Source organism: Paramisgurnus dabryanus, chromosome 19, assembly GCF_030506205.2.
Source record: "Paramisgurnus dabryanus chromosome 19, PD_genome_1.1, whole genome shotgun sequence".
NCBI lineage: Eukaryota > Metazoa > Chordata > Actinopteri > Cypriniformes > Cobitidae > Paramisgurnus > Paramisgurnus dabryanus.
The window spans coordinates 24,798,147-24,814,508 of NC_133355.1; the positions used below are offsets into that span (position 1 = coordinate 24,798,147).

At 39.2% G+C, this 16,362-nt stretch overlaps 1 protein-coding gene across 2 annotated transcripts in view; it reads right to left on the minus strand.

Annotated features, from left to right (window-relative positions):
- gabbr1b (gamma-aminobutyric acid (GABA) B receptor, 1b) overlaps window positions 1-16,362 on the minus strand; it is a 148,070-nt gene that overhangs the window by 40,264 nt on the left and 91,444 nt on the right. For both annotated transcript variants that reach the window (XM_065293708.1, XM_065293717.1), the window contains exons 8-14: window positions 15,327-15,461; window positions 11,443-11,613; window positions 10,232-10,333; window positions 9,277-9,342; window positions 8,959-9,150; window positions 6,412-6,657; window positions 6,222-6,285 (exon numbers count right to left, since the gene is read on the minus strand). In XM_065293708.1, coding sequence (XP_065149780.1) covers window positions 6,222-6,285; window positions 6,412-6,657; window positions 8,959-9,150; window positions 9,277-9,342; window positions 10,232-10,333; window positions 11,443-11,613; window positions 15,327-15,461 — 976 coding nt within the window. The remainder of the gene's footprint in view (window positions 1-6,221; window positions 6,286-6,411; window positions 6,658-8,958; window positions 9,151-9,276; window positions 9,343-10,231; window positions 10,334-11,442; window positions 11,614-15,326; window positions 15,462-16,362) is intronic.

Consider the following 16,362-nt stretch of genomic DNA (forward strand, 5'->3'; position numbering starts at 1 on the left):
GATCAGCGGACAGGCAGCAAGCAGATAGTGAGGAGATGTTTGCTGTATGTAACAAAAAAAAATTTGTGGTCTAAAACGCGTGAATTCGCTTAGAGCACCTTTAAAGGACACACCCAAAAACGGCACATTTTTGTTCACACCTACAAAGTGGCAATTTTAACATAAAATAAATAAATTATCTATATGACATTTTGAGCTAAAACTTCACATACGTACTCTGGAGACACCAAAGATTTATTTGATCTCTTAAAAAGTCTTTTGAAATGTCCCCTTTAAAGGGTACCACCCCAGTGACAGCTTGGTACCATTTTTGAAAAAAAGTGGCCATACTGTTTAATTGTCCAAATGGGGGAATATAGGGCACACAGCTCACATTTATGGGGTCCACCATGTGTCCTCGCAAAAACAACAAAAACTGCCCAGAACCAACAGCAAGTGTATAGCAAAACTTTGGCAATCACATGTAAGCACCCAAATGTAACAATCCCATTCTGTTGTTTATTAAACAAAAAGGTACTGACGTAGGATCTGGGCACCGGCGGAGGCACAAAACGGCATGACAGATTGAACAGGGGAACACAAGCGCACCGATCACAAAGACAGCTTCTGAAACGATGCCAATATAAGAAAAGAAAACAAACAACAGGAAAGAAAAGGATCCAATCTGCGCATGACAGCCAGGGTTGCGGCCACAATGCCTTCGTCACGCTCAGAGGTTAACAAGGAAACGAGGGAAGAGATGACCCTGTCGAAAAGCTGGGCACCAATCCAAAGAAGTGCAAAACGTGTGACTATCCTATATGTAAACAAATGTTGGTTGTACAAGCTTTTTCCTTGCGCATGATGCTGTCTAAAACGTATTCTACTGGTAAAAATAAAAGTCTCTCAGTATTGACAATGTGCTGCAAAGATTGTTTATCCAATCGCTTCAAAGGAATTATACTGTAAATATCTCTTAGAGCGACCTTGGATTCTTGTTAACCTGCCTGACCTTTACCGTACATCCCCAAAAAACCAATATGGCCAAACTGCCGCAGTCATGAAAACTCATAGCTGTGCCAAACTCTTTTTATTTAACAGTAATGGAGGTCACTGTGCTCCTGGGAACCGTTCATAACATCCATTTTACACGGGCTGCCACATCTATACATTGGCACAGTCTCATAAGAGTTATTTTGGATTCCTGGTTCAGTTGTTGACATGTGGGATTCCTTTAAACCATGTCATAATTATTGTATTAATGACATGAGCACAGACAGACACTAAACCCACAATGTCAATAAATAGGAGACGGGATTGGGGAGGACTGGGTGTGTGGGAGTTCAAAAATGATGGATACAAAGTGGTATTGATTGTAATAAATTTTTAATTGTGGATGTTGACGTTTTCTGTACTGTTTTGGCACCAAATATTATTAATTCGGCTGTGTTTCAAGTAGCACATCTACATCCTGAGGTATGAAAATATATTTACCGTCATTCTTTGTGCTTGCATGAGAATGATAATATCGAGATACAGCGACTGTACACCTAATGCATTTTTTTTTAAACAAGATCACGTGAATGCACATCACACTACAATTTCCAAATTCCTAAGTAGGAGGTCTTGTGCATATTCAAAAGCCCTTTTATTTATACAAATGATCAATTACATTTTTTTTTTGTAATACATGGATCAGTTATGAATCATCAGTATGATCTGGAGATATGAGGCAAATACAGAGATGTTTGGCCACAATGCTGTAATAAATATGGAAAAACCATAACAGCTTTTGATCAAACAACCCTCACAGCAACTGTAAAGAGTGCTGGTATGAGTCTGCTCCCTGCCTTAGGGCCTGTCAGGTTGGCATCACAGGGTAAAACATAAAGTCCACATTGTACTGAAGGACCAGACCGTATGAGACCATCTGTCAAAAAGCTGAAGTCATATAGACAAAGCAGGCCTTGCAAAAACTCAACCCTCAAGCTAAACCACACTGGCACATTGGTTATCGATTAGCAAAATGAAATTTAAGACTTTACAAAGATGGTTTTGAGGACAGGTGGTATGTGGAAAAACTATATACAGTACTGTATGGTGAAATTGCTTGTCATCTGTTGAATGAGGTCTTGACATGCTAAAGCAAAATATACTGCATTGTAAAAATCTTTTTGCACTTGAATTTTTAAAGGGCCTATATTTCATGGCTAAAAAGCACATTACTTTGTGTATATGGTGTAATACAATGTGTTCGCGTGGTTTACAGTTAAAAAAGCATTATTTTCCACATACCGTACATTTTTTAGCACCTCTAAGTCCCGCCGATCTGTAACAGGTCATTTTGTACAAAGCTCATCGTTCTGAGAAAGCGCGGTGTGAACCGATTGGCCAGCTATCCAGTGCGTTGTGATGTGCCGATTATCTCAATTACGTAAATGAAAAGTGCCGCTCCTTACCATGTTTAAAACATGGAACCATTTCTGAATTTGTGATAGTAGAAATGACAAACAAACGCTAAATAACTTAAATTGACTAGTGATGAGTTGCTCATCACTTTTATGGTAGTTGAAATGATTTGTAAATCCTAGTTGATTAAACTTAAAAATGAAATTTGAAACATCCATTGCAATCTCATGGCAATTTTTCAAGGTGGCTAATTCGTATTACTTTATAAAACACATTTATACGTTTTTGTACGATTTGGTTTCGCACCTTTGATGTTGGGGTTAGGGAGGGATTTTATTATTGTTTTCATGATCATCGTAAAATTTCTAATAACTCAGTTCATACAAATTAGCCAACTCAGTAAATACTAGGGCTATGTATTGGCAACTATCGATGCGATATGGGGGGCACGGTACATTGGTGGCAATGCAATATATTGCGATACATTGTGATACTGTAAAGCGGGGTGTTGTATTGGGATATTTCCTGTTTTAGGGATATAATAGAATATCATTTTTAGAACACTGTCATTGAGAACACACCACTATATCGTCGCTGGCCGATGATAACCACGTATGTCCATTTTGCCGATTTTGAGATTTTTTGACGGATTGAATGTCCAGGTTCATTTCCGTATACAGTATGCTTCACATATCTAAATGGCCAATAAAAAGTTGTGAAATCATGTCATCTGATTTTCACGTATATCCATTTGGTGTCAAAGCTGTCAATCATGGCGCGTATCTCCCGCCCTGTGGAAGCATCTTGCCGGTCTAGTGAAGTTTCATCGAAGCTCAGCACTGGATAGCCGAATAAACATACCCTGGTGAGACAATGACTTTTCTTCATCGAGGTAAACGTTTCCCCCCTGACGCCAGACGTACGTTTAGGAGTGACAAAATTATGGTAGGACTGTGCAAACACAATATCTGTGTAGCATAACCATGTCAGTGTATTAATTCATTGTCCCTTCATAGTTTGCAAGAGACATTTAATAAATGTATTATTAATATTAAATAAACGAAGAGTATTTAATAAACTAAGACGTAGGCTATTTAACAAACTGAGCGTATTCATCTGTCAATATGAAACGTGACTTGGCCATTCTAATTAATGATCGGAAGAACGCGTATGGACCACTGTTACTGTAAAATATGCACGTATGTCCATTAAAACTAAATTTTGGTCAAATGTGGATTATATCATTACACTGGCAAGAATATGGTTACATGTAAAGATGCCGTACCAAGGATGACAACACTACATTCAACTGCTTTTGAAATACTGTGTTTTTTCACTTCCTGAAAAGTAACCGTTTTGGACATGCGTGTGAATTTCATCGGGCAGCGACGATATGCAAACCTTGGCAAAGAAAATTGGTGGCATGCCCCTATGCTAGTACTTTCTGTCACTGCTTAAGTTCAGAGATTGTGGTCGGTATGTAAACTCCAAATGAAACAACTGCCATAAAGCTTATATGATTTTTATTTTTGAAAATCGATACAGTATTACCAAACAAAATATCACAATACTTACAAGTATCAACATTTTCTTACACCCCTATAAAATATGTACGAATTCTTGTAAGATCAGGCTGAAAATCGTATTTTAATGTGTCCAAAACGTTTTCACAGTACTTAGACATACAAAAGTTTGCTTTCTTTATCCCCTTTATTTAAAGTCCCACTGTGAGGACAATCGTGTTTTATTGTTGTCTATATGTCTATGTGTTGTTTTAATATGTTTTAAAACAAACCATGTGCAAAGTCATCATTTAACACCATTGCTGAGAATGTGTCTCATTCCCGCGGTATAAAATCGCCTTGGTTTCCAACGTCACAAACATAAAACCAATCATTCACATATGCATTGTGTGAAACAGAACTTGGCTGTTATGTGCATGAAACTGCCGAATCTATTTTTATTTATATCTACAGTTCGAGGCGGTGCGAAAGAGTGAAGGCGGGGACTAATTCATTTGCATATTCATAGATCCACATATACTAAATGAGGCAAGGGTGTAGAGTTACATTCAAGCTGTTTTAAAGCATGAAGTAGGCCTACTGTGACAGGTAAAACTTTTATATATTAAGAGTTTGGTTCCAAAACGCAATAAACGCCAAAAAAATGAGTTACCGCCAAAATCAGTATTGTATCAGGTCAGTATTAAAAAGTAAATTCTTAATTTTAGGCAAAATTCGATATCCGCTGTGTTATTCTGTCATCTTTTCTCCCTTTTTTCCAAACTGCGTCAAACGCCAGTCCTCCTTCAGTGCAGAATGCAATAAATCCACTTAACCAATCACAGCGCACCATTCCACTCATTGTAAACAATGTCAGCGCTTTGAATACACACAGAATCCTAGTTTTCCCCATCTACTTTGTACTTCGTGATCAACAAACAAAAACAAAATAATACTTTAAATGGCATTGATAAACCTGTGGTCATTTTCTGTAGTGGGGAAGAAATGTAAGCCATCAAAATCCAATAATTTTCGTAAGAGACACTCGGGCAACGGAAAAATGCCGGCTGTTGCTTGTTCTCAATAAACCTTTTATTATTTACTCGAAGTCAACAAAAATCAAGCAGGACCAAAACATTTTACAGCCGATCACTGTCAAAAAAGTTCAGTGACGCAACACAAGTATAACAGCAGCAATGACATTGTTCTTAATATGACAAAGTAAGTGTTTAGATTAATGCCATTAATGTTTTTTTGTCAGTGTATACCACTAATCAACTAAATGAATATAACATGGCAAAGATGAATGCACTTTTATATATTGATTCCATAGATTTATAGCATTTTGAGTTTTTAATGTTATTATAACCTAAAGATGCTATGTGAAAGTTTGTAATAAAAAAGTGGTTTTCATGTTGTCACTTTCTTGGTATAGATAACACGTTTTTACACAAATTAGTCAAAATGGATTTATTGCGTTTTGGAAGCAAACTCTTCATATGCTATTATGATGCTCAAAGATAAGTTTTAACTGATAAAATTCTCGACTACAGGGAGACTTTATTTAAATATTCTTAGGCAAACATTTCTCATTGTAGGGTACAAATAAAGATGAAGTGCACTTACATGAAGTGATTTCTACCAGTGGGGGGGCAACACAAAGTATTGAAGCTACTGTAAGAAATGTGCTCCTTATTTACTGCTGTAGGCAAGCACCTTAAAACATTTCATTCCTGCTCACGGTGAAACAAACATTTTTTATCTAAAGAAATCAATGGTAGTTAGGAGTCATATGAGATAAAAAGCTGCTTTTGAAGGTTTAAATCTTCACTATAGCCCAGCCAACACCCATTCACCTTTTCAAGCGATGTTCATTATTTCAGGTTTCTTATACTTTTGCACAATCTTTTGAGTTTACAATCTTGGCAGTACTAATCTAAAAAATATTGGATTTTCTAAAACCTCTACATCTAATGAAATATTCATCAAATTGTATTAAGTTTTTATGTACCTGTAATATTTTACCTTCTTCAAAAGAACAGAGCTGGGGGAAGATATTGAGCTAAAAAAAATCAAATGCAGTGTTCGGTGAGTGGCAAAATGATTACAGTTCTTGAGAGTTTGAATGCAGGAGAAACAGCGGAGGGATTTACCCGGCACCTGCGCTATTTTCCAGCTGGAGCGAGGGCACCGAGTTGTTCATCATTTTGAAACTGAGTAGGAGCAGCAATGCATACAGATCACACCTGCTGTTCACACTCGCTCCCATTTACCCTTTATTACATCTGTACCGCGGTTTTCAGGACGAGTAAATGTTTACAGTTTGCTCACCTTGCAGTTGTTCAATGAGTGTCCAAGCCATTCTGGAGCCCTGTGCGTCAAACACTACATGACCCTGAGAAAACAAAAACATTTCTCACACCTGCTATTTTCTTACGTCTTAAATATCCATCCCTCCATCTCGTAGAAATGCTTTGATTGACATAGAGATCAACCTATGGTAATTAATAGCGTCACTCACCGATACTCCCTCGAAGGAGCTGGTGTTAAGGGCTCTGTAGATCTCAGCCGTAATGTCCTTGTTATTGTAATTAAAGTCTTCCAGCCTTCGTCCCTTTGCTTTTAAGGGCCCCACTGTCTTATTGAGAGCCAGAGCAAGGGCCCAAACCGCATCGTACGCCAAAGGAGCTTCCTGGAATCCGCCGGTTTCCTCTGGATTTTTCCCACCGAGCTTGGACATCAGCTGGGTTAGGAACTCCTGTGAGGTCTGGATCAAACGAGAGAACATATGGTCTCATCTGCCATGCACATGTGTGTGTTCACTCACTGTCAAGAGGATTATGTTTGATGAATTAACATTCAATATTTAATAAGCTTTACTCCATCGCCACCATGAAAGCGCTGACAAATGTGTCAGACTTCTGTCAGCGATAAAGGTCAAGAGAAGCACTCTCCAAACTGGGAGTGCATCATTTACATGGAAGTACTTTTCTCACGGGCGTGCAAAATTCAGTTCACACGTACGAGAATCTAAAGAGACAAAAATAAACTTTTTTTGCCTGTAGATGCCCACACGCTCTGGAGATTTCTATAGTTCATGTCCTTAAAGAGATAGTTCACCCAAAAATGAATATTCTGTAATTGTCTAACCCTTATGACATCTATTCCTTTCCTTATATATTTCTTTATAAAAATGAAGCCCTTGCCTTAAAAATAAAAAAAGTTCACCATTGACTTCACAGCATTCCTCTTTGAACTACTCACTCATGTGTTTTTCACAGAACAAAGAAATGACATGAGGATGAAGAAATGACAACATTGTCATTGAGCTGGCGTGCATTTAGCACGGTGCCGCATAATTTTCAACCAATTTCCTTTCTTTTAACAGCTGAGGCGAACTTCATTTAAAACAGGTGCATTTTAGGAAATGAGCCAGGCTGCAGATTGGTATCTCTGATTGCTTGATGCAAATAGACAGTGGGGAAAGGTGTGTAGCTTGAAGTGTGTGTGTGTGTGAAGGGAAAAGTACAATGTCAGGAAGCATTTCGGCTCTCTTTTAAAATTACATCCTGGACGTGAAGCACGGACAGAACGAAGAGAGCAAATTATGGTGATGCTAGGCCAATTTAGTATGGCTGTCTTATTGCAAATTTGCCTGTCCACTATGACTTCTTCTTACAGTACGTCAGACGCATAGGTGCCTGGATTCGTGCCCGGATTGTGCCGGATCCAGGAAAACAGCAGGGATGTATGTATCCGAGCCAATTCCCAGCTCTAAGGACCGGAGCTGGGCGGGATCCAGACGGCACCCCTCTGGAGCTCACACCTGTCTGTTCAGCTCGCCCATGGGAACAGTAGTTGGACCCGAGTGGTCGACCCCTGCGGGACTGTTTGGATTTTCAGATCTGAGAATAGCGTGTTGACAGCTAAAGATATAACTATAGGTTATGGGCTATTCCCAACTGGAAAACAAAGATAGGAATATAAATAGAACTGCACAAATTAATGCATGATGTCATTCTAACTGTGCGGCATATGGGACACACAGAACACAGTGTTGGACAACTTCGTTTTTTTTAATGGCTGATGACAATGATGTAATCCCTGTGTGTAACGGTTATTTACGTAAGGAATAACTGATGACGGGCCATTAAATTATAAGAAAATAATGCACACCCAAGGGGGAATGTGGAGTACCGCTACACCGCGGGTTTGGATTATTTTCAAATAATTCAAAGAACCAGTCTCAATTATTCGTCTTATACCACGGTTACCACAAACATTGCTCTGGTGCCTATTTTTAAAACATTTAACAAGTTAGGTGTGCAGTTATCAGAAATTAATGCATACCCACGGAACATTTCTCAGCCAATCAGAATACAGCATTCAACAGACCCGTGGTATAAAATACATTAACTAATACATAATTCGTACTTAGTCCTACACTGAAAAAATTACTTTCCTACAATGTTGATTAAAAACATTGTCAAGAAATATTTTAATTAAGCCACATTGGAGGGTTTTCAAGCATTAACCGCCTTCTTAAGGTCATGCGCCAGCATCTTAATAGGATTGAGGTCACTTTGACTAGGCCACTCCAAAGTCTTCATATTGTTTTTCTTCAGCCATTCAGAGGTGGACTTGTTGATGTGTTTTGGATCCTGCTGCAGGTCCCAACTTTGCTTCAGCTTGAGGTCACAAACAGATGGCAGGATTTTTTGGTAGACAGCAGAATTCATGGGTCCATTATCACAGCAAGTCTTCCAGATCAAAACAGCCCCAGACCATCACACGTTACAACAATTCTGGACAAACTCAAGTGCCACAATTTTTCGTTGCGTTAATGGATTTTTAACTGAAAATGAAGATTTGGGTGAGACATATTGAGGGGCTCCTAAATATATCCACACAGTTTAAGATTTTTTTTACCTTTTACAGATTTTTTCCCCCACTATACAACATATTGTAATTCCAATTGCATAATAAGGAAACAGCACCCCTTTTCCTTTACGAGTCACTTTCATAAGTAGACGAAAAGAGAAAATAAAGATCAGCCCTGCGAACTTACCAGGTTGGACGCCCCTCTGACCGTTTCTGGATTGAGCATCACAATCTCCGTGGTAACGTGTCCCTCCACAGCTTCAGTCATTTGCTCCACGGTGCAGTTGATGGATGGATCTTTAATCTTGAACCAGTTGTCGGCGTACCAGCCAATCAGAAACCACACATACTTTTTCCCATACAGCTTCTCCTTATAGACCTTTGGGAAAAAGGTCAGGTTTAGGGAATGACTTTATCCAAGAATAAAAAATGAACGGCAACATGACGTTTCCCCTTTAACATTGACAAAGATTAATCGTACGTAGCTGCATGTCTGAACACTGACCTCGCAAAAAACTTTCCTGGCTTCCGTTTCGTAGAACAGACCCACGATGATCCGAGCATCCTGGCGCTACAAAAGCAGAATGAAAAAAAATGATTAGACCAAAGAAATGAATGCAACAGTTTACAAAGAAAGTATACTAGCATGCCGGAGGGAGTTCCCTACAGTATTCAAGAGTGCTACTATGAACAGCACAGCATGCATTTTAGTTTCGGACAAGTCGCCCAATCAGCGCTCTTTTTCCCCTCTCAGCGGTGCGCTATATTCCAGGTTACCATGGTTCCTGTGGTGGTACCCCATTAATCTTCAGCATCCAAACTAGGGCGGCACACATGGCAGGGCAATGCTGAACAGGCAGCCGGGGTCCCAGCCATCGCACTGCTGAGTGCAGGATGGGGGAGGCGCATCATCTGACCTATGTTCCAATTAAAATTATTTTCCACAATAACAAAATCCACTCCTCTGAAATATACAGGGTTTTGTAGATGTCATTGGACAGGCCCACAGCAAGCCAATCACAATAATTATATGTGTGATTGTATCTTGATATCACATGAATCTGTCAAGAACATGTTTGGGTCATAATTTTTACTCCACAATCAAAATAATAAAATAGAAAAATTGTATTTGCTCAAGTCTGCTTCAAGATTTTAGAATCTGTTAAATTATAATCTTGATATCTTTAAAATTGACTGAGTGAGGTCATGTCAAAAGATTGAAATCAAACTTTGATTTGATTACGAGATTTTTCGGGTCACAGATATCCGCACATACCCAAAATATCTCGCTTACTTTTTTATGTACATACTACTGATTTTCACATACGAAGGTAAGCCAGAGATTTAGGATGCAGCTCATGTTTCAGGAGGCTCTGATGCGATTCCTCTATCGCGACACAGACGAAATCACCCGTTCATTGCCATGGCAGCAAGGTCGTAAATGAGATGAGCGAAAACACCTTGAGGTTTTTGACGGCGACTGCGGGATCCGTAAGGAAGCTCTGCCTGACGCTGATCTCGATCCCGGCCTCCTTCACCCTCTGCTCTAGATCATCCAGCGTCTGAGACAGACAGAGAAGAAATGAGAATAAACGAGCATCGAGGTGGAGAGAGAAAAAGTGTGGAGGGTAAAAAACATTCACAGATAGACGGGAGATTAAAAAAAAATTATAACAGAAGGGAGGAGATAAGACAGGCATGGAGGGAAATAAGAAAGAGACCGGGAGACTTCATTGCTTTTGTTTGGGGTTGTTTACGGTTTACCGTCTGGCGTCTGCCAATAAAACAAGCATGTAAATTTTAATATACTGTACTAACCCCGGAGTGCGAAAGGAAACAAAGGAATAAAGCCAAAGTAACCAGAAATATAAAGGGGGAGCACACAGCTGCCATAACCATTGACTTTCATAGTAGGAATACAAATATTATGTAAGTATTGTAATAAATGATGAAGAAGATATTTTGTTAAATGATGGTAAGCACACAGCTGCACTACCCATTGAATTCCATTATATTTGTTTTTTCTACTATGGGGGTCAATGGTTACAATCAGCTGTGTGCTTATTATCGTTTATCAAAATATCTTCTTTTGTGTTCTTCAGAAAAAATAAATTCATACAGATTTAAAACAACATGAGGGTAGGAAAATAAAAAAAATCCGGTGAACTAGGGATGCTTAACGATTAATTGCGATTAATCTATAGCAGAATAAAAGTTTTTCTTTTTCATATATGTGTGTGTGTGAACTGTGTATAATAACTTTGTATAAATAAATGTACACACATGCGTGTATATATTTTAGAAATGTTTACATGTATATATACATTTGTATATTTATGTATTTTATATTATATACATATTTATGATACACAGTTTAAACACATATATGATGTAAACAAAAACTTTTATTCTGCTATAGATTAATCGCGATTAATCGTTAAGCATCCCTACTGTGAACTATCCCTTTAATAGCACTAAGTAACATATTTAAATGAATTATATACATACAGTAATAGTACATTAAATTAATATAAATTGTAATGTGCTAGGTTAAGCGTGAATAAGGAAGATGTAATAATTTGCTCCACCCTTGCCAAATAACCAACAAAGGTTATTTAAGTTTCGACAAACAGGTGCCAATCCAATTCCTTTTCATAAACATCTCACGTACCGAGGTGAAGACCTCAGTGGTTTGCTGGATAGTGGCGATCTTGGTCCACTTCCATTTCTGGAAGAGCTGCACGCGGGTGGGGTTATGAAGGGTGGCGGATGGATGCGTTCGGAAGAACGTTGGAAATCGCTGTCGATTGGAGAGAGCTGGGGAACTGGAGCCGTAGGACAACTGGAAGAAATGTTTGGTGGCCATGAGCGACAGAAAAACATTCCCACATCTACGGTACAAGTGCAGAATTAAAATAAACCCAGTTAAGAAAAATGTGCGATAACATCACCTGCAGGAAAACCAATGCCCAAAGGGACAAATTATCTCCTGCTGCTTCGCTCACAGTTACATTTCACTGGAAATAGCTTTATTTATAGAGATTTGTTTTTAGTGTGCGAGTGATAAAAAATTTACAACAGAGGTGTAAAATAAAGAAAAAAAAGAGGTGCAAATTTCATCATTTTCATGTTTTAAGTTTCGCACTGACGTGTCAATCAACCTGGATGACAGCAGAAGGTTTTTAGCTATTTTTCTGATAACTCAACGTCATTCTGAGTGACAGGTCTGATGAAGGGGTGGAAAGAGCAAAGATTTCAAGGACAGCGGGGGGGGGGGGGGATATAGGTCAAATCTCATATGTGGGAAGAAAAAAGCTTTTAACAGATGTAAAAATAGAGCACAGCATAAAAAATAAAGAGACTTTCGAAAAAACAGTCAAGATAAGCAGTGGGAATGCACATCAAATATGAGCCAAATGGGAAATAAAGTGACATAAATATCTGATTTAAAATGTCTGGAGGCCAATTCAGTGAATTTGGGATGTTTCAGTAAAGTACGGCATGTTTCGAAATGGGAATTTAGTCGGCTCATCTTAACTGTGGTATTAAGCGTCCACAGATGAGACCCGTTTGTGTGCTCCAAAAGCTCCAGATAACAGACTTACCAAACACCTACATCAATCAAACACATTGTGTTCAGCCCCTTTAAGGTTTAAACATAAATAATAAGGATTTAATTAATTACTAACTGCTCATCACTGATTTATCTAAGCATCATATGCTGCATTTGGTTCATCAATGGCACTGCTGCAATGAAGCCTTTTTAGCAACTTTATTTTTATGCTGTATAGTGTGCTTAAACCATCAAAGTGTCTTGCGCATGATGCAATGATGTCATTAAAAGAAACACCATATAGGATTTATATAAAATCTTTTTACAAAACTATTAAAGTCACACCATACTACCTATAGAGTCAAAGTCACTTTTGCATCTTAAAGCATTGGGCTCCCCTGTATGAAAATAGCTTTGAATTGCACATGTCATATACTGAAACACCCTTAGGTTACGAACACACCAACGCCAACGAAGTAGCGCAGACTGTTAGGTCGGCTCACATTTTCCGCATGCTGGCAGCGTCTGGGTCCAATATTGCTCTGACACGCCAAACGGATGGCGACCAAGTAGTATGTCTGTTCTGCGCCTGCATGAGACTAGATAACTTTGCATACCAGCAGGTGGCAGTAGTTGGTGTTCATTACTCAAAATGGAAAACAGGCAGAGCTATGCTGTGTCCGAAAGCGAACCCATTCCCGCTCCCATTACCTATATATAGCGAATTAATTAGTCCACTAATATGGGGAAGAAGTGAACGAAATATGATTTTGGACACTGACGTAAATACTATGCATTAGAGAGCTGTCGCAAAGATTCGTCATAAACCCTTATGCTGCCTTCACACCAAAGGCGAATAGAGTGTTTGGCGCGAATGATTTCAATGTTAAATCAATGTAAAGACGCGTCATTCGTGCATCAAGTGTGCGCGAATGACGCAAATTGAGCGTTGCCACGGAAAAAAATCTCAACTTTGGCAGAAAATCGCATCGCGTTAACCAATCAGAGGCTTGCTCGCTTCCTGTAATCACTTCACTACTAGAGCAATTGTGATTACAGGAAGCGAGCGGAGTCGCAGAAGCCACTACCATGACGCGTGAATGTCTCGAATGGGGTTCCCAATTCTCCAAATCCTAGATTCGATTACATTTTTGATTCTAAGGTCACGGTTCGATTCGATTCTCAATTTTTACTTTTTTTTTTAAAAAGAACAGGTAGCTATGCCATTTTTAGACTAGACTTTTATGAAATATAATATCGGACATTGAACCCGGAGATGCCCTGCCATGTTAGTCGTGCTGCCAGTGGAAAATATGGTACACGCACATAACTGATAAAAAGAAACTTCCTGTCAGATAAACATTTCTGTCTGTACTTTGCACTCAACATTCCATTTTTTCATTCGAAGTTTGAGGTAACTTGTGACTTAATTTCGATCGATTTAAAATCGAAATCGTGACACCCTTAAGGGGATCGCACACCAGCCACGCCGCTCAGCTCCGCGCAGCGCCGCGTCGCGCCTAGCAGAAGTCGGAGGTATTGTAAACCGGAAGTGCACATTACATAGCACGAGCTTCGTCAGATAGCGTCTACTTCAAAATGCAAAATATACGTTAGCAGCCAATGTTAATCCTAAATGATTTGGGACAAATATGATGTTATTTAATGTTAAACTATCTGAGGGGCACTGTGTGGCGCGACAGGGATTTGAACAACTTCCTGAGTCACAGCTGGGCGGCGCGGACAGGCGCCACCTGGCGGCACCGGTGTGCGTATACTCATAGAAAACAATGTGTTCAGTTGATTTAGAGCGGCGCGGCCGGTGTGCGATCCCCTTTAGTCTCAAATGACTAAAATTCCATGCGCGAATGAAGAAAGTAAACTCAAAATGTTCAAGCATCTAACTACGCGCGAATAGCACAGCTATTTGTTGCACGGCTTTATTGATTATACTATGAAATGGTAAAGTTTACTTTCTTACTGTTCGTCACATTTTTCATGTAGATGATAATAAAGAGAACAAAACAACTGCTTGCCATATTTACTTACTATTACGTTTATTTATTATATTTAATATATGTTTTATATTATAAATTATTATATTTTGCATTTATTTTTAATTTTTGTATTTTTAAAAAGTAGAAAATAAATGACAACAAGAACCAACAAAAGTGTATCAACTTAATTTTTTTGGCGTTTACTTTCAGTAACCTTCAGCTGACAGTACCAGTTACGCATTCATCTCTCGTTGTATAATGGGAAATAGTGAGACATCAAATGTACTCTCAAAGTCAGAGTGCATTGTGGGTAAAAAGTAGTGAACGAATGTATATAATGAAGTTGTTCGCTCAGGTTTCGGACACCACTACAAAATGTCAGACGCTAAATATAGTGCACTATATAGGGAAATAGGGAGCGGTTTCGGACACAGCACTAGTGACTGCTGGGATACAAAAACGTAAACAAAACAGCCCTCGCTTACCAGTTTGACACAAATCTTGCTCAGATGGATTCATGAAATATTTACAATGTCTTATGAGCCAAACAATTTTTCAAATATTCACTAGAATAAGAGATATGTGCGTTCCCTCTTGACTTCGTCCTTTGCCTGCTTCGTCACTTTTGTTTTTCTTGTTGTGCACTGGTTGAAAAGGCTAAACAGCCAATCACAATGATCTGAATCCCACCGAAGTACCACCGTCGATGCTGAATCAGTCAAAAAAAAAAAAGTCGACGCTGACTTACTTTAGCCAACAGTGCGGACTAAAAAAACTAAGCCTGGCCGACAGCCTACCGTCAGCTTGGTGTGTTATTTGCTTTAAGTTTTTTCTCACCACCCCCACTGTAATCAATAGTGTGTGTAAGTGCCTTGCTCAAGGACACAATAATGAAATTTCATTGACCACATTACAAGATTTAAACCCACAACCTTAAGCTACCAGTCCAGGTCTATCTCCCAACATTTCACAAAAGGCTGACGAATGATGAAGAGAGCAACGCACCACTATGAGGTTCCACATCCGAGCGGCTTCGGCCACCAGCGTGGAGACAGAACTGCAGCCGGGCATCAGGACGATCTTTATGGGCTCCGTGTAGAGTAGGTCATACAGAAGCTTTGTGGCTTCTCCTGGGTCGCACTGAAATGAGAAAGATCCTTTTTAATACATTATGAATCTGTATTCATACCTAAAGCCCAGCCATCACTATTCATAAGGCACTCTATCACATCATGCATAAAATTGCACACCTCGACAAAATGACACATTTCACACTTACAGTACACATTCACGTCTACAGTAAAGGAGCTCTCCGCTGGGAGACTTCACTTTATGGCAAATCACACAGAAAGGGTGAGAGATATACTGCAAAAATGTATGGGAAAATAAAAGGCGCTTGTTGCAGTCGTCCACATATTCAGCAAACGACAAAAGTACTCTCTCAGTCTTCAAACAATCTGGATCGGCCTCTTTTATTCTCATTCGACTTAAAATTACCGCCAATGAAAAGTCAATATCTCATTTAAATGATAATGGTAGGTTAAGGCAACCGTTGATCATCTGCGAACCATCGGCCTTGAGCACAGATCGTGCTGGGCTTTTGTTTCGCCTCTTTTGCTTTGCAGACAAAGACAAGTGTAAAAAGAGTGAATATAAACATGAACTTGATTCACAATTCAGACTGGTTCAATCCGCTCTGTGCTGTTTCCTTGTCCCAACACATTTCTGTTTTAATCTACCCCACTTTTAAATCCTCCAAACATGGGGCTAAATCGTTCGATAAAGGCACTTTTAGCATGCAATTGTTGTTTCCTGTGAAAGGCAGTAAAACTAATGTGGCATTCTGTTCAATTAGGGATATGAGGGCACATCAACTGTCTCGCTGCTGATACGGCTGTATGCCTACACATTTGTTTTGATGAAGTAAATAACATGGAAAATGAGTCTCATTGCACATATGTTCAGGCACTTTTCTGTTTCTCGATCTATTTCGGTGTCTGTGATGAATGAATGATGCAAGGCTCTCGTCAGACTCCCTCGG